General features: G+C 46.0%; 1 protein-coding gene across 1 annotated transcript in view; it reads right to left on the bottom strand.

The window, feature by feature from the left end:
• The window catches only part of LOC8038641 (active breakpoint cluster region-related protein), a 189,135-nt gene that overhangs the window by 40,870 nt on the left and 123,419 nt on the right, over positions 1 to 24,846 (bottom strand). Inside the window, exons 2-8 of the mRNA XM_042290938.1 lie at positions 15,358 to 15,449; positions 4,549 to 4,668; positions 3,640 to 3,825; positions 1,925 to 2,032; positions 1,792 to 1,837; positions 1,327 to 1,379; positions 1,086 to 1,205 (exon numbers count right to left, since the gene is read on the bottom strand). Coding sequence (XP_042146872.1) covers positions 1,086 to 1,205; positions 1,327 to 1,379; positions 1,792 to 1,837; positions 1,925 to 2,032; positions 3,640 to 3,825; positions 4,549 to 4,668; positions 15,358 to 15,449 — 725 coding nt within the window. The remainder of the gene's footprint in view (positions 1 to 1,085; positions 1,206 to 1,326; positions 1,380 to 1,791; positions 1,838 to 1,924; positions 2,033 to 3,639; positions 3,826 to 4,548; positions 4,669 to 15,357; positions 15,450 to 24,846) is intronic.

The raw sequence follows: 24,846 nt of genomic DNA, 5'->3' as shown, positions 1-24,846 counted from the left end.
GGTCGCTTGACTGAAGGTACCTGTAAAAAACGGTGTTCTTGATGACATGATAAATAAACGGAGCACTTTAAGTTGATGTCGATTGCATTCCAGCCTAAGCGCGAGAGGAGCACGTGATAAACAATTATTCCTCGAAATCGGTTTGACACGCAGTTTATGTTTTTTTTATTATTGTGTGTGAAATATCACATTTAAAACCTAAATATTACTTCTGTCTGCTTTTGCGGCACTTTACTTTCTCTCTAAGTGTAAGAGCGCACCTAAATAAGTCTTGCTTTAAAACGTCCAACCCGTCTGGCCACACTGGCCCTAAATTATCTGCGTTTACGAGTTTGCATTGGGAGGTGGACGACCTTTCTCTGTTTAGCAGCTCCATTTTCTTGCAAAGTTCTCACTAAAGTAGCTAAATAGTGCCCGACAGAAACAAACCACGACGACAGAAACAAACCACGACGGAGTCTCACGGTTACGCCAGTCACGTGATCGAAAGAGATAAACGACGACGAAGATAAAGGGTCCTGGGCGAGAGAGTCGGGAGCAACTCGTCTACAACCTCGAAAAAGATTTCGCAGTGGTCCATCGCGTTCGGGTTCGTAGCAGACATTGTTTTCCACGTGCCGCCGCTGCTACCTGCTAGCAAGAGTATGTGTTCATCGTTAATGTATCATTCCATTACATTTGTGTTCACAATCATTTCATAACTTGATACTTATATATATATTCAATTTGTTATAAAGCATTAAACAAGATATATTTATATATCTGAGATATTATTTTGAGTCCGTAGGTCTGAGGCTACTCCCTGTAGCTGTAAAGGGAGCTTGGCAAGCTCCGTTTAACACAGGACCTCCCTCAGCGAAAGGGACCTTTATGTGCCGTGTGATCACGATCTCCAGCTTTTTTTTACAACAGGTACCTGAGCTAAAGGTACCTTTACGCTGCCGCGTGAATTGGGTATAAGACCCTTTGATCACGATTGTAAAGACCGCACAATTGGGCAATAATAGTTCCATTTTATGTTCCTAAGCCTTAATTAAAATGTCCCAATCAAGATGTACCTTGCAGTCACCAAAAGCGCTACTTACTGGAAACATGCTCTCTGTGGAGTTGAGTTTGAGCTCGTTCAAGAACCGCTGTGTGAGCTTCAGGGCTGCCCTCAGGTTGTTGTAGTCGTGGTGGCTGCTTGGGATGTAGTGAAGCAGGTCCTGAAAGCGTGATGGGACACATGGGGGTTTGAAAATGTGACTAATTGTTGCAACTGGCCACTTCTCTAGGTGGCAAGAGAGTGTGTTTGAAAGTGAGACAAAGCACCCAATAGGGACTTACGTGAAGTACCAGAGCATTCTTCTGTACCCTTGCCACAGGCTTGTGAAGCAGATCTGTTAAACAAGCAAAAAGAGTTTATGTGAATGCAAAGCTTTCTGCAAACAAATGCAGAGGGTGCAAATCATGCATTCCAAAACGAATCTGTGTTGCTGCATTTGTGCACAAGAGATGGTGCGGTAGGCTTTCTCTTCCATTGTATATGTCAGCCATCTGTATACGTAGATGTGTCCACATAAGCTATTGCCATACAGGCAAATCTCTCGTATATAAAATCTGCAGCAGTTTTCAGTTTTTGGAACAAGAAATTTACTAAAGATTTTTGACTATCAGATCTGCAGAAATGTGTTTCCCACTGAACCGTCAGGGTAAAAGAATAAACTCAGCACAGATGCATGATGTCAATACCCCGCTTCCCAGCATCTACCATTGTCGGTCATTAGTCTAAAAGACTAAACACAAACATACCTTCGAGTGTGGCTGGCTGTCCCTTCGATGTGTTCAACTTGATGTTCTGCACAGATTTTTTTAACATATGTTTAATGAAGAAGCACTCGAAAGGGCTATAGCTGCAGACAAAGGAAGAAATGCAATGAATCACCTTGAAGAGTTCTTCGAACTTGAGGTTGGAGGCATTGCAACGCCGCACTGTTTCGATGGCTTTGGAGTAGTTCTCCAAGAACAGTTTGTACACCTCGAGTCGACTTGCCTGTGACAAAATGTTCAGAGATTTCACACTTGCCGTCATATGGAACAGTTTTGCCAAACATTCTAGTGATGGACATACACTAGAACAGAACATTTCTCTTGTAAGGTCGGATGAACCAGGCAAAATTTTTGCCTTGTATTAGTGTCACTCCCCTACATATCAGATGAGTCATACTAAATCACACTGCAATTTTACTAGTACAAAATGTCTTGACTGCTCACGAAGGCAAAAATTTAACCAAAGCGCATTTTAGATGACTCATCTGAAAACGAAGCCAATCATGCAATCTGATTTGGTGTCAAATACCTTAGGTGCATGACCTTCCTTCTGACCTTGGAGAGATGACGTAAACACCACCAAATGATGGAAGTAAACATCTTTAAAGATAACAATTAAACTGCAGCAATACAGAAGAACCAGTCTGTTTTCGTTACTGCTAAAAGACATTCTAATGTTTCGATGCCGTCTCCTCTTTGATTGGTAGTGCTGCAAATGATGCATCGTCAAGCAAAGCTCCAAAATGTTTCTTTAGCCAGTTTTAGTAGATGGTGCTATCTAGTGAGGCAAATGCTGCTTCCATAAAACAACCGAAAAGACATGAATACGGTGGGACGTGTCACGTGGGAGCAAAGCAACATCTTTACAGGTCCACTGGTATTTGAGATTATGTTTGCGCAAGCCGAGCTCCCGTGAGTGAAGTGTCAATTCAATTATGAAGACAGCTACTTCTTTGGACCCTTGTTAATATGGTCTATTATAAAAGCATGTTACATGCGAAGTACAAAGAATCCCTTGGTCTACTGATTTCAGCAGGACTAGTTAAGCTCATAAAATCTGTTCTTGAAAAGTGCAGTCAGAAATTGGTACGTTCCTTGCAGCACCATTTGTGGAAACGATTGCTCGACGAGATTAAAACTGTTCATTAAGCACTGTTTACGAAAATGGCAATCAATAAGATGATAGGAAACTTTATAGGATGAACTCTTCAGAAAGAGAAAGACACACAATTACCTTTCAATTAGGTAGCTAAGATATGTGCTGGAAAGAAATGAGAATCTAATTTTGACTTCCAGATTAATTTAAAAAAAAAAAATTCTCCTCAGCGTGCAGAACACTAGAGTCAGGTAATTTGCCAAAATCTTATTGTAAATGCCGGAAGAAATTGTATGGTATATGTCAACCTCATTCCAAATACTGTAAAACCCTTTATTTTTGCGGCCCCTATTTTTTGCAAATCGGTTAAGCATTCTTCTGTACCCTTGCCACGGGCTTGTGAAGCAGATCTGTTAAACAGGCAAAGAGAGTTTATGTGAATGCAAAGAGGACAGAATCGTGGCAACTAAATTTCGCAAATTCCAAACGCCTGCAATTAAGGGCTCGCGAACGTTAAGGGTTTTACAATATGCCTACACACTTACCACCAATTCAAATCAATTGAGCAGCTCTTTGGGTTTGCACATGTATCCCGCTCGAAAAGTAATACACGTGGACATCCGAGAATTTTTTTTCGCCGAAAAAGAAAAACTTTTTGTAGTCACTCAACTCAATGAAAGTGCATGTTTTGTGTGACAAAAGGGTAAAGGGAGTCTAAGCTTGATGTCAGTCACCAGAAACTTGAAGTTCTCGCCGATCGTCGGCTTGGCGTCCCAATTGTCAAAGTTCCTACGCAGCCCATCTCGGAAGTTCTTGTGTGTGTCGTGGAGTTGCTCAATCTTGTAGAAGATGGTCTCAATCTCCTCCTTGGAGAGGACTGACTGGTTCGTTCCAATGGCACTGGACAAGGCCCTGGCATACTGGGAAAAGAGATGGGAGACATCAGAAAACTACACTAAGGAACACCAAGCGGGACTTTAAAATATCAGCAATGTGTAATGTGAATGACTTAGTTGGCATTCTTCTTTCTTCTTATGTACAAGCTTAATCTTAATGTTTTCAAAAATACTTTCATTGTTCCATGATTTTTCATGCTACTTTTTGGTCCACACCATTTGCATTCGAGCGTGATTTACTGCACTGCAACTGCCTGCGACTGCTGACGACGAGATAACATAGGTAGATCCGGAACATTTCTGATCTGCATATATTACCTTATTTCTCATGCATCTTCTTTTGCCGTGGGATTGAAAATATTTTGACAATTTAAAAGCAACCATTTTTCGTACACAAAGCGTAGATCTGATCTCGTAAACACTACAAAACCTACAGTATAGTTGTACATAAGTTGGCTGTGTTCCAGGGCTCCACCATAAGTGCTGCCAGTATGTTCGCTTGTAAGCAGTTACAAGCAGTTGAAATGCAGTCAATCTCATTCAAACGGTGAACTAGCTTTTAGAGAACTTCAGAAAAACGTATAATATTCAGCTTGTGTTTTTTCTTCATACGAGCCAACTTAATCTTAACAACTTTGAAAATACTATTGTTGCTTCATGTTGACTACGTCCAAGAATGCTTCAGTATCTTCTAAATCAGGCATTGCTGTCCATATGATAGTTCCTACATGTTTCTTGTGGCATTACCTGGTTGAGGGTGTCCAGGCAGTCCACGTAGGCGGTCTCACTTTCGATGATGCTGCTGACGATGCACTTGCACATGGCCAGCATCTCCGACTCCGAAGGAGAGCTGCCAGGGGGGGAGTCCTGCCATGGGAAATGTAACAATGGGAGAAAATACACTGTTATAGCATCATTAAAAGAGAAAGTAGTAAGAGGCATGAACTGACTAAAAGAATATGTGTGCTTAGAAAACAACTGAAGGGCAGGACTGTCCTTCTGTTTTCTCACTCTCCAGGGCTAGAAATGCAAGTTCTTCAGCAGGTTGCCCCCACCCTTGCCTTAAGACGACCCCATGAAGTGCTATGGCAATGATGGTGCATTAGCGCTTCAAGGCTTTTCTTACAAGCAGAATATTCTATCGGAATGACAATCAATACAACACGTGGGGAAGGAATTGTGAACGTATAAAGAAGTTCCCTTGTTCACCCATGCACCTCTTCTTTTGGGGTGCATTGCATCATTTTCTCTGAAATGCTTCCGCGCATACGATCTAACCGCAAAATGCTTCCACACCTACTAGATTATTCTACTAACATGCAGTTTCTGTTCCTACATGCTAGAGAGAAGCGGGGCGGGATGCCAAACCATGGGAGAGAGCAACGTGGAGAGAGTGTCGAGTTGATATTTAGGAGCCTGGCCCAACCCGGTCCGCTTTCTTTTAGACCCAGGCCCGCCACAACCCGCTAACCGCTTCTGACAGCCGGTTCGGCCAAGCCCGTCCTGACCGGAAGGCAATTTTTGGCGGGCCTGCTGAGGACTGCTCTCTTTTTGCCCTGTATGAATAGCTCACAAATTGCGCAGCACGGCAGCTCACTTGCCATGCCACCATATTGACTACAGTATCCAATAATCAATGCAGTAAGCATCCTTTTTTTTTTCTGTAATTATTAGTCAGAAAAATTTGCGGGCCTAGGCAGCTCGTTAAAAAGCGCCCCCCCCTCTCCACCCCCCCCAATTGTCCTTTTCTGCAATAAAAAAATCAAAAAGGACAAAAAAAAATAAAAATGGTGAGCAACACGTGCCAAAGTTGAAAAGGAAGGGAAACGTCGCGACAGGTTTGAACTTCGAACAAAAGATGGGCCAAGTTCTAAATTGTTCACTCCTGCTGCGCACAACCAAGAAACAATTTTTAAAAAATACTGTTGCCTCTTGCGATGGTCTGCGAGAAACTGCTTAGGGAAAGCACCCCTAAGGGAAACCTCTGCAGTCATACTGAGGATGCATGCACCCGTACCTACAGAAGGTTTACACCTGCGAGGGTGCGCATTGTGTAGGCGCGTGCGTGTGCGCATTGATGGGGAGAAGCACCTGTAAAACGGCGCGGTGCCGGCGACAAAAATGGATGCCGCACCGCTGGCACTGCTCTGGAAGAGCACTCAGTACACAAACCAAACCCTACAAACACATACAAACACACCCTCATGCTTTCAGAATTTTGACCTCCCCCACTACATGGTCTCTCCCTAAACTTGTTTAACAAAACATTGCTGCTGCTACTAAAAAAAAACTAAAGAAAAAGAAAGAAGAAAAGTAACGGCTGGCTTCGCCCACTTTTGCATACTTGAATGCAAGGCCCATGTCCAGCCCGGGTCCTTCATATCGCAAGTTCCAGCTAGGCTGTCGCCGCCCTGACGGCCAACCTCAGAAAAGAAAAAAAGAGGAGGATTGTTTTGCTGTGAGGCTCACAACGTGGGTGATGGAGGCTCAGAAACACCGCCAGAACTACGGCAATATTCTGTGGTGATAGTATGATAAATGGTCACATGATGTGTTGGTGAACTCCATGTGGCAACAATATGTCGCAGAAAGCACAGCCTGCGTTCGCTCTTCACCGGATCCACCGCTCAACAGTGACCGTTCAGCCGGACTAGTGGCATGGGTTTCCCCCTCCAAGAAGCTTTGCTGCTTCGCACCTACTTGATACTGAGAATGTCTTCTTCATGATATGTGTGTGTTCAGTGGTTGGATGATTCTCATGGAGCTGCCTTCGGTCATGACAGTGGCCGTAAAAGGGTAGAAGTCAATGTGATCCTCGTTGGTGCTCCTCGCATGCCGAGATAGCACTTGCCCTAAACGTAAGTTATCGGGTCAACAGATGGTGGACAAGTGCTCCTGTGTGGAATCTGAAGATTAATTATAACAACAAAGGTAAATCAAACACTGCTTTATTTTGGATGTAACAAATGTAAGTACACTATGTGCAAATTTAACTTAATCACAGTTTTAGTGCATGAACGTAACGACTCTGCCAACTCTGCTCTATCGCTTTTATCTGAAAGCTTTTGTACGGTTATCTTTGCAGGTGGCATGTTTTTTTTAATGCTATTCGCGACTGATGGCATTGTTTCATTAGGGTTTGTTTTTACTGTGTAAGAGTAGTGTGGAAATGTATTGGTCAAAGTGCTATCACTGCTGTGTCTTGAATTCGCTCGATTCCAAGAGCAGCATAAATAACCCTCTATCAACTTTAAATTATGCTGTTTGACGTCAAATAAATTGTTATGAATTCAAATATTTATTCCTCTTTATTTTCAGACCAGTGAAAAATAATTGCATATTAGCTCAATGTGCGGCCGTGCGTAATGCACATGTTTGCGGTACCCAGCAAAATACATGCAAATGATTCAGAGCTCCTGTGGAGCTATTTGTTTTTGCAAGGTGGCAATAGTAGTGACCCAATTTCGGATCACCATATTGTAATATGAGCATAAGCAAAATAAAGTGAAGATTTGAGTGATAATCACAAAACTGAAATCATTTTAGCCCACTTGTCGGGTTTGTTGTTTTCAGCGCTTACCCAAGGACGGCATTGATCAAGGTTTGTCTGCTCGTCTCGCAAGATGTCATCAACCGCTTGTCGTCTTCTGTCCTGTACGGCTCGTTGGCAATGAACACTTACCACATAAAATAAATTGTGTTTAATGCATTGGTGCCTTGTTTAGTAGTATCCATGAGACATACTGTTGAATAGCGGCGTATCAAAGTGTTTGTGGCACTCGTTTTTTCATGTTTACGTTGTGGGACCAGTCAGTGGTGGGTGTCCTTAAATGTGCTGGCTGCCCAGGTGTCACAAAACAAAAATCGACCGCCTATTGCTTCACACTTTGAGTCGGAAAACTGGTCTTTCTGAAACGCAGTGCCTACGGCAAAACAAACCCCCTTTCGACCACGCCGGTGCCGATTTATTTTGTCCTTGTGTTGCATGGCCTGCAGATACAAGGCGTTTTCAAATGTCTGACTAGCTTGCCGTGCATTTTAAAAACATACTAATGGAATACTGAACTCGATCGTAGAGTATTATCTGTCGCAAAACATGTCCATCTAAATTGATTGAGATGCCCCCAGCGAACCGATTCCCCTCTTGACCGCCATCATTGATTTCTGCAGCACCCCCTATATTTGATAGAACTTGCTAAGAAATGTAGCCGCGAAGCCCCAGCTCAGCCCGTGGCCAGCGGGCTGCCTTGTACCTGTGCATACCTCTAGGGTGACCAGACGCCCCATTTTTGAAGTCCAGCCATTCCTCATTTTGTTTCAATGAAGCCTTCTGTCCCGCTTTGAAGGGAACATGCACAGGAGTTGCGAAATTTGTACTAAGCGAACAGAAGAAAACCGACAGAATCTTTTTTTTTTATAAAGACATATTTTATAAACATATGTATAGCATTAAATGTGACCTCCCACATTTTTAAATTTTTCCTTTAGTTACATCGGGGAATAAAAATATTGTTCGCAGAATTGTGTGTATGGGTCACTCTTTCTGTATTACTGAAATCGGCATACTTCGGTAGGCAAAATTTCTTACAATTGTTTAAAAACAGGGAAGAAATGAATTTCTGTTTTCAATCAAGAATTTAGGAAAAATGTGTTTTCACATTGAACTGAACAGTACATGGGTGGAACTCATCAAATGTATTTGGGAGCAGTCACGGGAGCAGCTGAAACCGCTGTTTTGGAGCAGGTTGGGAGCAGCTAAAACTACATTCTGGAGCAGGCTAGGAGCAGCTCAGATCAGTTTTCATTGCACTTCAGCTTGTGTCTTAGACGAGCACGGGAGCAATTTCAATAGTGCTTAGCAGCACAGATGAACATGAGAGGTTAGGAACCTAGGTAGATGGGATAACACATAACAGTGTAACAGATGCGAAAACTTGGAACTTTGTGAGCCTTAATGAGAGCCAAAATGCAAGTACCATACGTTTCTGAAGATAATGTACTTGATATTTTCTGAGTGGCTTTCAGCTGCTCAAGATGCAAACCAGCACTGCTTATCGCACAACTCACGTGCTCGACATAGTAATTATATGTGCGAACCACGTGACGTGCGTAAGCAACGGACGTGCCGCTGCGTGGAGGAACAGGGCAACAAATTTCGAGTTTATCCTATTGTGCAACTCAATATCGAAGCAGCAGACTACGATTAACAGAGTTATTGTATTCAAAGCGATTAACAAGAGCAAGGTTAAAGTACGCCGAGCAGATCTACCGCTCGCGTGAGAGCTGCTGGACGGCAAAATTTCGGATCGGACAGCGTTTCCAGTTCTATCAAATCACAATTTATCTTGCGGGAATGCGGTTCCAACTTATAACGATTAAGTAGTAAACGGAATCTTTTGCTCATTTTTTTTCCACTGGTTGACTTCTGGATTCCGGGCCGCAGAGCCTCAGGCAATCTGACGCTTAACGACTCGACCTCACCTCGGCCGACTTGCTTAATCACTGATGGTTGAAGAATAACAATCCAGTCGCATGCAGGTGGTGTAGCGCTTGGAATCCGATCCCCGAGTTTTTAGGCGCGCTTCCGACTCGAGATACATAGGGAGAATAAACAGAACAAAGGATTGCAGGGCCGACCAAGCTAAACGTGCTCATTGTTGCCAGTCGAGTCGATAGAAACCGAAACCAAGACAAAATACAATTTTCTTGGGCGCACGTTGTGCGATTTGGCGCATAATGGCGCAAGCTATTGGCAGTGGCGCAGTTTCCGCAAAATGGCGCAGGATGGCGCAGACAAATGCGTCTGGCGCAAAATGGCGCAAATGGCGCAGCCGTTCCACCCCTGCAGTAGCAAAGCTTTCGCTGTTCCATCTTTTGCACCAAGAATAGACCTTATTTATATTTGAATATCCATCTATCGGAAATGTCTGAAGCACGATTTAACCTGCCTCAAAAATGGCGACGTGCCGTCCTTGTTTTGAGATGCAACAGGAGGCCCTTCAGAATATGGTGCATCTAGACCGCCATGACGCACCAACTTACTCAGAGCACTCCTTGTCAATCTGAGCACCACTAATGCGGCACTCGCATTCAAATTCTCAAATTCGCTGATCTGCCCACCTAAAAATTCCCATGAGACCCAATCGGAATTTCAATTAGTTTTAATTGGAACCAATTGGTTTTAGCAGGTTCCAAATGGAAGAACACCGGTCAATGGGTCTCATTAATCAAAATTATTTTTCCATTTGGAACCTGAATGGTTGCCAAATGGTTACCATTGGTTTCCACTGGCAGTGATCAACTGGTTGTCTGGAAACCTAATTGGTACCATTAGAAAAAATTCAGAATTTAACGAGAATTTTCAATTGGGTGCACAAAAGCCTTTGGGCTTTTTCATGATACGAAATGTTCGCCCATATCGCCAGGCTTACGTCAGTTCTGACCCCTGTACCCCTGCCAAAGACTAGCACCTTGCAGGGCCGTACCCAGAAAAAAAATTCGATGGGGGGGGGGGGGGGGGTTTTCGGGGACAACGGCAGCCATCTTGAAAATGTCTATTGTCTTATTTTCACCTATGAATCATGTGCATCGGTGGCATATAATGGAGAGTTATAGCAAACCGGAGAACCGGTCCCGGTTTGGTACCCGGTAGCCGACCGGCGCCACTGCGCGTACGCTCGATGTCGCTTTTGTGTGTTTACTGGCAATTTTAGTGTTTGCTTGCAGAAAGTGGCGTGACAACGAGGTTGGGTAGTAGCCGGAGCAGTCACGAATCACACTACGAGAGTTTTGATTTTGAGGCTTCATCAGCGCACGCCTGCAAGTGTGTTTACATTGTTAAAATAAAGACAATCACTGCGTTCTTACTTTCTCTGGGAGTCACCGTTTCGTGCGCGAAAACGGATGCAACGGTTGTTTAGCCTTCACCCGAAGAGATAACAATACTGTAAATATGCATGTTTTTCGATTTGAGTCACTTGACGTCAGCTTTGCATGAAAGTGCGCGTTCCATATTCGCAATGCGCCGTTTTTAACCTTTAAAATTCCGGTTTCTGGTGTTAGGACACACACGGACGTTTAGGAAGATGGGGAGAGTTAGGAATGTCGGATGTGCAACGTCGAGCATGATAGTTCTGTGTTTAACAAATACTTTTCATCAGTGTTTACTAACGAGTGCTTGGACTTCGTCCCCACTCTCCCTGAAGAGCTTTACGAGCGCATGCATCCTATTAACGTTAACTCCGCTGGTATTAAAACATTGATTGATAAACTAAAACTTACTTCGTCCGCTGGAACCGATAACATCAACCCTAAAATTTAAAAGAAACACCCGTGTTATTTCTAGTGAGTATTTGAAACTCATCTTCATTCAGTTCTCATCTCAAAGCTGCCTTCCATCTCACCAAAAGGTGGGAAGGGTAATTCCCAGTCTTTAAACAGGGCAGCCCCTCTTCCGCATCTAATTATCGCCCTAATTCATTGACTTCAATTTCTTGCAAACTACTTGAGCATATCCTCTACTCCAATATCATGAGGCACCTATCATCCCATTTCTTTTCTTTAAACAGCAGCACGGTTTTCAAAAGGTACTTTCCTGCGAAACGCAACTCTGCGACTTCATCCATGACTTGCACACTAACCTTGAATGTCACGTCCAAACTGACGCAATTTTTTTTTTTTTTTCCAAAGCGTTCGGCCGTGTCCTCCATCAACGCCTTCTTTCTAAGCTATCATCTTTTTGCCTCGACCAATAACCGTTTGCATGGATTCGTGACTTTCTTTTTTCCCGTGTACAGGTCACGTCCATGATGATCATGAATCTTCCTTAATAAATGTATCTCCTGGTGTTCCCCTGGGGTTTGTACTTGGGCCCTTACTCTTTTTAATATTTATTAATGACATTCCCACTGGGATTTCTTCAAAAAAACGCTTTTTCGCCGACAACTGCGTCATCCATAACAAAGTAACTTGTGTGCAAAATAATAACCAGCTTCAGGAAGATCTAGATAAAATTAACAATTGGTGCAAAGAGTGGATTATGTCACCAAACAAGTATAAACGCAAACTAATCCACTTCACCAAGAAAAAAAACACTCTGTCATTTAATTACTTCTTGGACTCCGATCTGATTGAGACCGCTACTGTGTATAAATACCTTGGTGTAAGACTAACATCTGACCTTCCCTGGAATAACCACATTGAAGTCATTACCGCCGATTCATCTGGAACTCTTGGACTAAGCAGACGTAACTTAAAAAATCGCTCCACCCTTTGTCCCTAAGCTAACCTTTAACACGTACGTCAGACCAAAAATAGAATATGCTTCAACCATCTGGAATACCCATCGACTGTACCTCATCAATACGCTGTAGAGGCAGTTCAGAACAGAGCTGCTCACTTCATTTCATCCACTTATGACTTTTCTTTCAGTGTATCGGCGTTAAAAACTGAACTAACCATGTCCTCTTTGCAGCTTCGCAGGAAAGTCTCTCAGCTGTGCCTTATTCACAAAATCTACTACCACATTCCCGACCTCAAAACCACTTTGTTATTACCCCTCGACCGAACATCTTCTCGCCTCAACAACGTCTGCACCATCAAACACACTTCTGGCTCTACGAACGCTTTCAATTGGTCATTCCTTTCTCAAGCCATCAGCCACTGGAACAGTCCCCCATCCTCCATTGTCACCATCTTGGACCCTGCTGATTTCTCCTCTGCAGTAAAACTACACCTTTCTTGGCCCATGTGATGGTGTGCGGGGCTAGGCAGATCAGTGAAAACACTTACGCAGAGCGCTTGCCAGGCCAGACTTGTACGTAGTTCAACTACTTTACTCAAGTTACTGTAGTTTAACTACTTTTCTGGGTAGTTTAGTAACTTTTAATTACATTTCTATTCTAGTAATCAGTAGTTTACTTTAACTACTTTTCCGAGTGATTTCCACTCAAATTACAAATTACTTTCTAATTTTAGTGGTTGTTTTGCCTATCAACAGAGAACAGAGGTCGGAAGGTCAGCTGATATTTGCAGAGGGGGAAGCATGCAGAGTAGAAAAGGGGGGGATGGGAAGGAAGAAAGTGATTTAGATAGTCCAAAAAACCCCAAAATTTCAACGAGCCCCCCCCACTGCAACAACACTGCTACGAGGCGCGGGGAGCGAACAGACACGACGCAAGAGAGGTCGAGTAACTGTGGGATTAGCTCCGAATAGTGGCGTTTCTTTGTATTCCGAAGCTCAAGGAGACTTGACGCATTTGAAGAAAGGGCTTGTCCCCGCTTCTCTCCAATGTAGGAATTCTTGCCCACTACAGGAGGTGCACACACTGCTCCTTTTACGGTGCAGGCGATAGAACCCCTAACAACGACGCTCACGCCGGATGGGCTGCTCGTGTATCACTCGAAGCGCGTTAACCCACCCCCGTGCCTGCGTTCACGCCGCTTCGCGGTGACGGTGTGCGGCTGCTAATTACAAATCTATTAACCCACCTAGCCCCCCCACCCCCCGTACACGCCGCTTTGCGGTGTCCGGTCGGCAACCCAAGCCCCGCTGCCCCCCATGCACTTCCGTAAATAGAGTCGATACGATTTAGTTTAGCGATGTTTCGTCAACAACATTCGTTTTTTTAGTGTTAAATGGTAAAAAAGAAATGTAAATATCGCCAAATGCCTCGACAAAACAAAATGTTCGAGAAAAAAAATAAAAAGAAGTAAGCCGGCCCACACCATAAATAGAACCCGGGTCTGACACGTATGAGGCAGACATCTCACCGCTAAGTTACGCTACCTCTTCGGAAACTCGCATTGCATCCGCTGCCTATGTTGACGGCGGCAGCGCCTATCTCCAAGCAAGCAAGCAAAACTTTATTTTGTGTAAGGGCCTACGTCCTGGTCTGGACGGCCCGTCCGGCCCATGTCCCGCGGATGGATTCCGTAAGGTTACCGTGTAGCCTTGTTCGTGGAGCAAGGCTTTACGAACCAGCCAATCCGGCGTGCGTGAGCACCGTTGGTAGGGTTTGTATCGCCTGCGCGTTAAAAATATGCCCGCGCGGGTCGGGGGGCAGTGCCCTTGGTATTCCTTGGGCGCCGCCGGCCTGTGTCTGCTCTGCCCAGTGGCGGCCGTTTCAGGGGGGGCAAAACGCATGCCTTGCCCCCCCACTCTGAGAACTGGGGGGGCAAGTGCCCCCCTTGCCCCCCCGGTTGGTACGCCCATGCCTTGTACAGTAAAATTGTGAGGCTGCGCCTTTGTATAATGAAGGCAGAAATTTGCGGAAAGCGTCTTTTTAGCTCCTTTTTGTTTAAAAATACTTTTCACTAGTTTAGAAGTAAAATTCATGAAGGTTTTATGGTTGTATACAATGACCAATAACAGACTTTGTTAAATGTCAACAAGCGAGAAATTGATCTTCTTTAAACAAACGGTCACCATGATTTTGAAAATGCTTGTCCAGAACTGAGTTGAAATGCAGACGAAGAGGCCACCATCTCTGAGACTTGCAGCCAGGCATTTTCAAAAACATGCCGATAGGCGGCACCAAAAATGCACGAGGTCTAATACGGTCATCCTAGCCATGGGAGACCATCTAGCCATGGAAGGGAGTGTCAGTGACTGAGATGAGGAGACGAAAATCCAGACAACCTATGCCTCGCCGCTCGTTTTTTCAGACTTTTTAGTGGCCAGCCATATTTCCACCGCCAACCCAATCGCCGCCATTTTCGTTTCTTTTGGTTTGGCTTGTAGCCTCAACACGGCATCAACCACGTTCTCGCATGAACCGCATTCCACACATGTTCAATGCCAGGAGGCACCGTCCATGCAATACAGGAGCCAGATTGAGGCTTTGAGGCTATAATCAGAACCAGCGCCTTTTTTTTCGCGAAACCGTGGTCGATTTGATAGGCGATTTTGTTCTGTGCTGTTCACAGAGAAATCGTGGTCTAAACATTTGGGAACTGCTTCAATGTTTCCCGCTGTTCTTTGTTTATAGTTTTGTTTATGGACAACTTGACTGAAGCTATCATGACATTCGAGAAGTTCATGGACGTGGACAGTGCACTTCATATAGGCCATCGTGCGGCCGTCCAACGCAAACCGCTAAAATGAAAAAAGAGGTCTGATCGCGAACGGGCAAACACTATCTAGAAAATCATCGATCTGTTTCTCCAGCCTGAGTTCACTCTTTTTCGGACTGCTTGATTATTCAGACTTCTGCGCGATCCCAATCGGACCCGAATAGTTTATCGGGAACTGTATACAGGTAGAAATTGAGGGAACGGACAACGCGTGGAAACGTCAGAAAACCGAAGGCAGGGTGGAATGACCGGTGGACGAAAAGCTAACTGCTTTCGTCTCTAGAGTGCAATCGAATTCCGGCGTTCGGCACTCAACGTTTGCTTTTGAACAGTCGGTAGAGACAAAGGCGGCTAACTCTACATCTACCCACTAATCATTCCAACCAGAGTTTGGTGTTCTGAAATCCTCGTGTGCTCTCCTCTCCTGCTTTCGGGCCCCAGTCTCTACCCGTATTAGTCCAAAAAATACAGTAAGTTACTAACATTTTGTTCGCTGTCCTTGAGTCCCCTCTTGCGGGCCGGTGGTGTACTTGTACTGAGGAACGACGCAGACTCCACGGAACTGCTGTAGACTCCTGGACAGACAAAGGAAGGGAGACATTAGCATGAGTACCAAACTTGTTTAAAAACCACAATGCTGAACAACCTATATATTGGCATAGATCTGTAGGAAACGAAAGAATGCAACAAAGAGAAAATATGTCTACATGCATTATGTTCCTGATCTGGATAGTACCCAGAGAGGACTGCAAAAGTAACTTGGTTAACTGCATAATTTAGCGACTGTAAACAACATATTTTACAATTGTTCAGTAAGTAAACATAATTGCACAAAAATCAGACATGTGAGGATATCACCAAAGTGAAACCTCTGCAGCCCTTCGGCAAATAGACATCTTTCAAAATTCGAAGCGCTCCATCGTGGCAAAATGCCATGCAGTGCACTCTGGGAACTAGTTGGCCAGTCAGTTGTAGTTTCAATTAAGCAGCTTCAGTTCATGCTACCGTGCCGTGACCAAATGCGCTACTTGCATTTTCGATTGTCTGACTTCCCACAAATGTACAATACTCCCATTCTCGAGCGATATAGAAGGAAGACTGGACACTTTTCTTGGTTCCCGACATGCCAGATATTGTGCATGCGTATGCAAACATAGTAAGACGTGGCTTAGTCACCTTACTCCCCGATTGTATCTTTGAGCTCAATTTCAATAATCCTGTCTAGTACTGGAGAACCACAATGGATCTTTTTCAAGAAGAGTTCTGTGCATGCATGAGCTCCCGACTCCCAGCTAGTTATCGAGTAGCGTCGTCGCGTCGACCAGGGTCTGGCGAAAACCACCTTGGCCGTGGCCTAGAACTGCCTAGAGGGCATAGCATTCAATAGCGCCCTCAGTGACTGTTCTATTTTAGCTTTCATCTGCCATTTTCAGTGATGTGATTGGCCTAAGCCATTTTGGCGCACGTTTCGGAGCAACCAAAACAGTGTTTTGGAGCAGCAAATGTGGCCTTTGGAGCAACCAAAACAGTGTTTTGGAGCAGCAGAAGCGGCTTTTGGAGTATCCAAGACAGTGTTTCGGAGCAGCTAAAGTGGATTTTGGAGCAGATATTCTTAGGAAAATAAAAATATTCGTTTTAAGTGCTGTACAAACGAAGGGCACTTTGTGCTGTGTTGTGTTCTGATGTGACGTGTTGTGACGGAACTCGCTGCTTCTGTTTTTACTTGCTCAGACATCCCACAAGTGTAAAGTGCTGTAGGCATTGCCAAGCAATTTCGAAAAACGCATTCCACCGTTTTACTGGTTCCCGACGTGCCAGATTTTCGTCAAAAGTAAGCAAACGTAAAACAATGAATTGCAAGCGTCCCAGCTGGTGCCTCAGTCACGCAATCATGTTCGCATGCACGTGAGGCCAACTTCGGCAGAGTTGCTGTTGGGCATGCTTCGTCGAGCGAGCGCAGACAACGGCTGTCCGATCGAAACCGAAACCATGCCCCTCAGCTCCGTCGCTAACTTATCTCCAAAATTGTACACAAAATGTAACTTTCGAGCATGCGACAAAAACAGCCCAGTGGCGCATGCTTGCCAGGCCGGCAAACAAGGTACGTACAAGCTAAATACACAAACATAAAGAACCTGAGCGCATCGATGCAAGACATCACGAGCCAGCCTCAAAACGTTCTTGGAGCGCTTTGCGCAACGACTGAACTCGAGACAACAAGCGCGCTGCGCGGGTTCAGCGTGCAGACATTGCCTTCTTTGCTTTAGCTCACTTCACCAACTTTATTTCACAGCAGATTTTTCACGTACCGAGGTCCCTCTCGAATGAAAGCCCACCGAGAGAAACCTAGGTAATCAATACTTTGACAGAGCAGTCTTTGAATTAAAAATGGATTTTTGTAGTAACGTATGATTTAAACAAGAACAGGAATGTTGATGAACATGCGGCGGTACTTAGTTTCATTTTAGAAAGTACCATATCTGCAGTGATGTGGCAACAACATTCGACGTCGCGCGACAACGGTAACTGAAAGGCAGTTACCAAATATAGTTTTCCCGCGGCCGTTGCTTCACCTCACAAAGTAACTCCTGCCGCGCAAAAACGTGGTTTCGTTTCACAGCATGACGGCATGGTACCCGGCACGCTAGCGTCGGAGTGTGTGCACACATCCGCGTCTATCGCAAAAAATATTAAAAAAAAAGAAAAAAAAAAAAAAAGAGACGAGAAACGAGACCCACAAGACGAGAGCGTGAAACGCGAGACGCCGTGAAAACCATGCAAGACCGGGTGGACAATTGACGCACGTTACTTTGTGCCAGGCGGCCGTTTGCACCACGTCTAACACAGGCCTGCTCAATTACGGTACTCAGTTTAGTTTCGGTTTTGAAAGGCGACCAAAACTGGTACTTTGGCGCAGGCTTGGCGCAGATTGCCCATATTTTGGCAAAATGTAGCAGGATGTAGCAGGGTTGGCCCCTTGGCGCAGTTTGGCGCAATTAGCGCAGCAATCACATCACTGCATTTTGGCGCAAAAACATATACGGTAGAAGGGGTTTCAGGGTAATAAAGAAAGATTTGACACTGCAAACTGTAAGACATAAACACACCTGAAAAGGGGTACACCGTACACATAAAGCATCTACGCTACAAACAAACATACCACAGCAAACCAAGCATGGTCGCACCTTACACCTCGTAATCACACAAAAGGAGGGCTCTCTCCTTTTGTCTGAACTTCTAAGGAATTCTTTTAAAAAGCGATAACATAAAGTGCCTAAAGTCGCCCGTATCCCTGCAGCGCTGCAATGAAACAGGCAACTATGGACACTTTTCCACTTAAAGCACAACTCCGGTCGAAAACAAAACCACAATAAATTACTGCTATTGCTTTAGTGGCATGAAATACAATCATAACCGAAATATTACGTCCAAGTGAAGCCGCATACTCCAATAAACCGATTTTAAAGATGCGACCGGCTGCTCTTTAGCGGGTTAGCTTTTAGTCGAGGAACAGTGGCGCAGTAACCTTGTGACGTCATGTCACGGTGGAGCTGCGGTTGATTGGTTGTACTGCGTAACGCACCACTCGTGACGTCACATCGCGGCCGTACAGCTGGTGATCAGTGTTGCCATCCTCTAGCAGATAGTTTCGGTTTTGCCTTAGACGCCCGAAACCAAACTTTGAGCCCGTGATATTTATAAAACTACACACAATATCGATATAAAAAATTATACCCGTAAGTCAGGGACGCTGCTTTAGATGAAGACAGTCGTAATCCCAAATTCAAAAATACTAACCAGGTCTTTAAAAACATTGTAATCTAAAGCCCGAAACATTTTGCTTCGTATCGGAAGCCCCAACGAAGCGACAACGAGTAAGCGGTCTACGTCCTTCTATGGACCTTGTGAGTGTCTCCGCAACCAGAGAAAGACAAATCCGGAGCTCTCTCAAAAGAGACAACGACGACAACGATTATTTCTCTCCGCTCCCCCCCCCCCCCCCCCCCCCCACCCCCTTTTTCCCCCTCGCGACACTAAACATAAACATCAAAGATAGCAAGTTTCAATGTGCTACAAAAACAACACAAAAAAACAGAAAACAAAATAGCGAGACTCGTTTTCTCACGAGGTGGCAAGGACGTCGCACGCGCTAGCCTCAAGCCTTCTCTTTTCTTCGAGACGACAAACGGGACTGGAATGCTAATCGAGAGATGGGAAAGACGAACAAACAGTCAGATGGGCACATGTGAGCGGCTCTTGTGATGACCACGCTGCGGACCGTTGGACGGCGGGTACTTGGAGCACTGAGGGCACGCATCTCCCGCCGCCGCCGCTATCTTTCTCTCAGGCCTCGCTACGATTGCAGAGATAATCCAACGTCCGCTCGAAAACCAGCAGGTTGCAAAAGACTTCCCGCTTTCTTAAAATAATACTCCGTTTCATTTTACGATGAAACGCTGCGGACCCTACGAGCCCTCCCGAGTTTTCCCAGCCGATCCAGCGCTGTGGAGGCACCACGTGACTACGTGCCTTACGGCGCCCATCTCAAAGGTCACGTGGCACTCCCACGGCATGGGACTGGTTTCGAAGACTCGTGGCGCCCTCTGCAGTCCATGTAAGGTGAAACAGAGTACGGTACGTAGCAACCAACCCCAGGTCATCTCTTCCACGGAAATCCGCGGAGACGTCTGAGGCAACGCGCGGAGTCATCACCTCTATAAATCAACGTCCACGCGGTAGTATGCTTCGCTTCGTGTTTTCTTCGAGCGTCTTTGATTCCAGCGGCGATTGGGGTCGGCGGCGCCCACTTATCCGAATTGGCGATGATCTCATAGCGGGCGATAGCGAGAGGGCTACACGATCGTCCGTGCGCCGTTCCGAGATAAATGGTCGGGCGGCTCGCGGCGTCCTTTCTTTGTCGGAAACCTACTGTGCGTAGGAAAACCCAAACTGGATCCGATATTTCTCCATCCACAGGGTTCATACGCGTCGTTGTTCCTTTTTCGTTGCTTCTTTCACTCGAGAAGTTGATATGTCTGGATTTCGGTTCGATAAATTATGGCCGACACCCTCAGAACTGCCCACGCGTCCGCTATCTCGCAGAGCGCGCGCTAACCAAGGCCTCAGCGTCGATCCAATCACCGCGATCTCTAAAAACAAAAACAAAACAAAAAACCGACGAGATCAAAGAAGCATATTTTTTAAAATTATTACGAAGTGCGATTGGTGTGAAATTCCATTCCACACGGCTTGATTGGAATGATTTGTTTTTCTCGGAAAATGAACGCTTATGTCGAGTTTCCCCGAGAGGTCAATTGCGCGTCTACAGCAGAGGCTGCTTCGACAGCGAGCCAACAAAACCCTCCACGAAGAGAGCGAGGACTGATCGATAAAGCACCGACGACCATTAAAGATAAAGAAGATTCAATGGCGACGAAAATCTTCGTGAGCCTAATAAATTTGTCTGATGGTTTGGAAAGTTCCATCACCTGCTCACAGAGGCAAGATGATCGTCAAAAGGGGAATAGTAATAAAACCACTAATGATAAAACATGCAGCTCAGCAGTCGCGTACACAGCAATGACCACCAGTGATTACTCCCTAGACACCTATATTTATGAAAACATACAATTATCTTCTCTTTCTTTTTTTAGGGGGGGGGGGGGGGGGGGAGATATAAAGTTGCGAAGGTACAACATTGGTGAGAGCCACTGCATGGGGCGGGAGCATGAATTTTCAAAGTGATTTTCATGTTCGAGGGCTCCTGAAAATTAGCAGAGCTACACCATCGGGTCTGTACCTTCGACATGTCACGGCGAACCTTTTCTCGGGGTGTGCTACAGGATTTTTCAAACATGTGAGATCCATGGACACGTGTAGGTATTGCAACAAGAATCTGCAGTAACCTCGGAAAGGTAGAAGAAAAAATAATTGTTCCTCGTCTTCATCGTTTAGGCTGCTTTGCTATACTTCGTTTCAGCCTCGGTCCAGACGCAGCCGATGCTACAAGCGCGAGCATCTGGCCCAGAACAGTGCTTGCACTGCACGGGCTGCTTTGCTATAGGATTCCTTCATGTCCGCGTCGCTGAGAGTTCCCAACGCAATTTTGTTCCCAACGCTTGATTTTTATTTTATTTTTATTCATTTTTATTTACTTTTTTTTTTTTTTTTCGGAGCGCGTGAAAGCGTATCTCCCGGCACGAGCTGGCGTTGACAGCGCTACGGCGGCGTTTTGTTAGTGGCTATTTCTTTGTATTCTTCACGAGAGCGCGTGCTGCCGGCATCGGGTACTGCGAAGAATGACATCAGCATAAACAGAAGGACATAGAGGCATCCTGTGCAACGTGGAAATTACGCTAGAAGGCGTGGCAGTACCAAAAAAATTGGCTTGCTCTTTATGTTTATACAGCCTTGATGGAGATGCGCCTCAACGGGTAATCGGTCTCTTAGCTGTAGATGAGAAATTTGGCCAGCGCGGTACAACCGCTAACCTGGGTTTTTTAACGTGCATCACGCAGTAGTGATCACACGAACGCGTGCCGGTACCAAACTCATCCAGGTCGAAACGGGCGGGGGCGGCGGGGATCGAACCCAGCAGGTTCCCAGCGCAAGCTTTCGCTCCACGCTCCGAGCTGAGACGCGTTAGCCCACTCGGCCACTTCCTCCCTCCATGGCAGTACCGTTGCGTAGTGAAGCTATGGCTGCAGGACTAACGATTTTTTATACTTTGCGCAAGTACAGTTTAGTACGAATCCCTGAAGTTATTGACCTATGAAACACGCGTTCGTTTTTCACCACACGCAACAGAAGTCGCAGAAAAAATTAAAAAGAAAAACGAGCAGCGTTTTTATTTTTTTTTTACACCTTTTCTTTTTACAACAAAACAGAGGGCAGGTTTTGCAATCGCACATCTGCCAGCACATAAAACAACTGACTGATAGGGTTTTCAGACATCGGCTTTTAACTCCATTCCAGAAAAAAAAAAAAAAAAAAGAAACGAGCGTCAAACTGCAGAAGCATCGATCGACCTAGACCCGAAGTTCTTTCTACCTTTGCTTAAATCTAATCTCAACCTAATTTTAAAAAAAGAGAGAGAGAGAGAAGTTGCAGTTTAAATTTTTGCATTTCTCTGCTCTGCTCGCAGTCGCATTGAATGAGCCCACCGTGAGTGCACCCCTCAGCCTCAGATCTCTTGACTCCGCAAAGACTGTAAAGGAAAGGAAAGAAAAAAAAAAAAAAAAAAAAAAATACCGCAAAGAAAACGAAAGAAACGAAGGTACAGGGCTCAAATTGTATACCGACCGTAAATTCAGTTCAGCTAGCTCCTTTTGCCTGCCAACCAACAAAGGACAACAACACACGAAATATCGCGCACGCCCCTTCCTACATTTTAGCCCCCTCCCCCGCTCCCCCGTTTTTACTTTTTCTATCTGCAGCAGAGTTGTGCACCCCGCTCCCTGCGAATGTGATCATCCATTTACGCGGTGGCACGCAGCCCGCTCTAAAAGAAAGGAGGAATAAAATTAAGGGAGTCGAGCGCCCGAGAAAGAAGGGTCTTGGAGCTCGAACGCGCAGTGCTGCCGGTCCCCCTAGGAAGCGTCTCGAGTCACGTGGGGCTCCCGCCCCCGCGGCTTGAGTCATCCGCGAACTCGGAGCCTTCCAGGGAAGGACGTCCTCGGGGGCACTTCGTCACGTCCGAGCAAAGTTAAACGAGTTCCCGACGCGGCCTGGCTGCACGCGCCAGGCCGCGACACCTCAAATGATAGGCGTACGCGGACCGTATACGCAGAATCGAGTTCACTGCTATGGGCGACGCGCGAGACCAAAAGCGCCGCTGTGATCGGCCTTCCACGATGGGCCAAAAGCTAACCATGCATGACCACTCGAGCTCTCATCGGCGGACACAAGAGCAAAGTCAGACTCTCAACTCTGATGGTGTTGATTTAGGAAAACAGGGCAAAGAACGGCGCGGCTTCTCTTTCCGAAGGCCGTCCTCCAGCACGCGCTAGTTGTCTTCCGTCGTGCTTTGGTTGCGCGCGCACGATCGAAGCTCGCGATACGCCCAAGCGTTGTCGAAGGCAGGAAGCTCGCGTTGAGAGAGGCGGGACAGCGGAGGGGCCACCTCTCTGTCGTTTTGCGTCCTGCCAGTGATTGTCACTGTATACGGCGAGCAAGTGCTCCAAAGTGCCTCTCTGGCGCATCGGAACGCGAGGAGGAGGATGCCAATCAGAGCGACGTAGAGAGAACGCGGGGTAACGATTGCGGCGGCCGAAACAAAAGCACGTGGGCGCACTTAGAGGGTAAACAAACGCTCGAGGTGTGCAAGAGGCAGACGACCTTGCACGCCGTTCATCTGACCATCGCGAGGAAGGCATGGCTGAGAAGTCTGTGCTCTAAACAGGTGACAAGTAATTACGCGCGCGTGAAAATAGCGGAAATGAGATGTCAATCAAAAGTGATTTCTACGTATGTTTTCAATCACGAGTTACACCGCGGTCCATGCCATGCAATATTGCGGACGAAATGACAGCCCCTGTCGCAACAGCGCTAATAGACAAATTGCTCACCTATGCAGTGAAGCTAGTTAAACCCCTCCGCGACGAATTTAAAAACGTTTAAACAACAAAATGAAATAAAAATACATCCACATAAAATATTTAAAAACAAGACGGACAAACGCGTAATTCCGTCGTACGTTACTCAGATCAATCACATCGCTACAAATGTCACAGCCGTGAACGGCCTATCGTACGAACGGATTACGCTTTTCTCCGTCTAGTTTATGAAATACTTTATGTAAGCGTGTTTTTGTTGTTTTGTGTGTGTGTGTTTTTACACAGTTATGGCCGCCAGGACGACGCCGAGAAGAGCAAGTCTTCTTGCGCAGGGGTCACGGTGATGCCAGGACGACGACGAGTTCTGATTGAGTTCGTTTGGAAGGATAGTGGGTAGACCTCAATGCTAGGTGCCTCAATATGAGTTCGGCGTTCTGACATCATCGCAACCCCTGTACTAGAAGCAGACGGAGTTACGCTCCGCACGGGCGGCGCCAACGAGGTCGACGGCACCTAGCGGGTGGAAGAGAAAGCCGCGGCGGCAGATTACTCTCCAGCCTTCTCGAGTGAACCCAATGTTCCCAGCGCCTGGCAGTCGAAAGACAAAGAGCGCCTGGCAGTCGAAAGACAAAGCTGTGGAAGTAGGTTCAAAAACCCGAAGGCCAAAGCGCTGTTTACGAACAAGCGTGCGTTTGCCCACACCAGGGCCGGCTCGCTAGAAGAGCGTATCAGCCGTGAGCGAGTGAAATGAAAGCACTGCGAAGGCCGGGAGGGGGGGGGGGGGGGGGGGGGAGGCGTTTTGAGACGCGGTTTGAGTCCCCCTCAGCTGGTGCGCTGGCTTTGGCAGTACTTTCTTTCACTCGGTCTAAGCTGAGACGCTGTTTCTAGCAAGCCGGCCCTAATGTGGGTGCGAAGAAACGTCCCACTAGAGCGACAAACAGAAACAAACGACAGCGAAAAGCCTCAAACCTATGCTCAAACGCATGCAGCACGCTCGCGATGGTACCTTTGGCAGGCGTTAAGTCGTTCGGTGCTCGTGAAGTAAGTACGAGTGACTGCGAGCTTGCCAAAGATGCCCTCGCGTTCATGATATTCGTGTTTGAGCCTAGCCTCTTTTGTTCTACAAAGCTCGTCAAATCGCGAGACTCTGGTTTAAGGCTTGTCGCTGTCGTTTGTTTATGTTTGTCGCTCTAGTGGCTCCATGACATCCAACTACTTCTGCTTTCTACCTATGGCCTCGTTCGACGGGTCAGTATGCTACCCGACTTCCCACTCGCAAGCACAGATAGACAGCAGCGAGGCAACAAGGGCAACGAGGCAACAACTCCCACGACCGCAAGCACGAAGAAGGGTTTTAGCCGGCACACGCGTGGCAGGCACGCCGGCAGAAGAAGCGCGATCGTTTTCTCCCGTTTTT

Source organism: Ixodes scapularis, unplaced genomic scaffold (assembly GCF_016920785.2).
Source record: "Ixodes scapularis isolate PalLabHiFi unplaced genomic scaffold, ASM1692078v2 PGA_scaffold1__304_contigs__length_218370807, whole genome shotgun sequence".
Lineage (NCBI taxonomy): Eukaryota > Metazoa > Arthropoda > Arachnida > Ixodida > Ixodidae > Ixodes > Ixodes scapularis.
The sequence above is the reverse complement of the archived record's forward strand: the minus strand, read 5'-3'. Positions and strand labels throughout refer to the sequence as shown.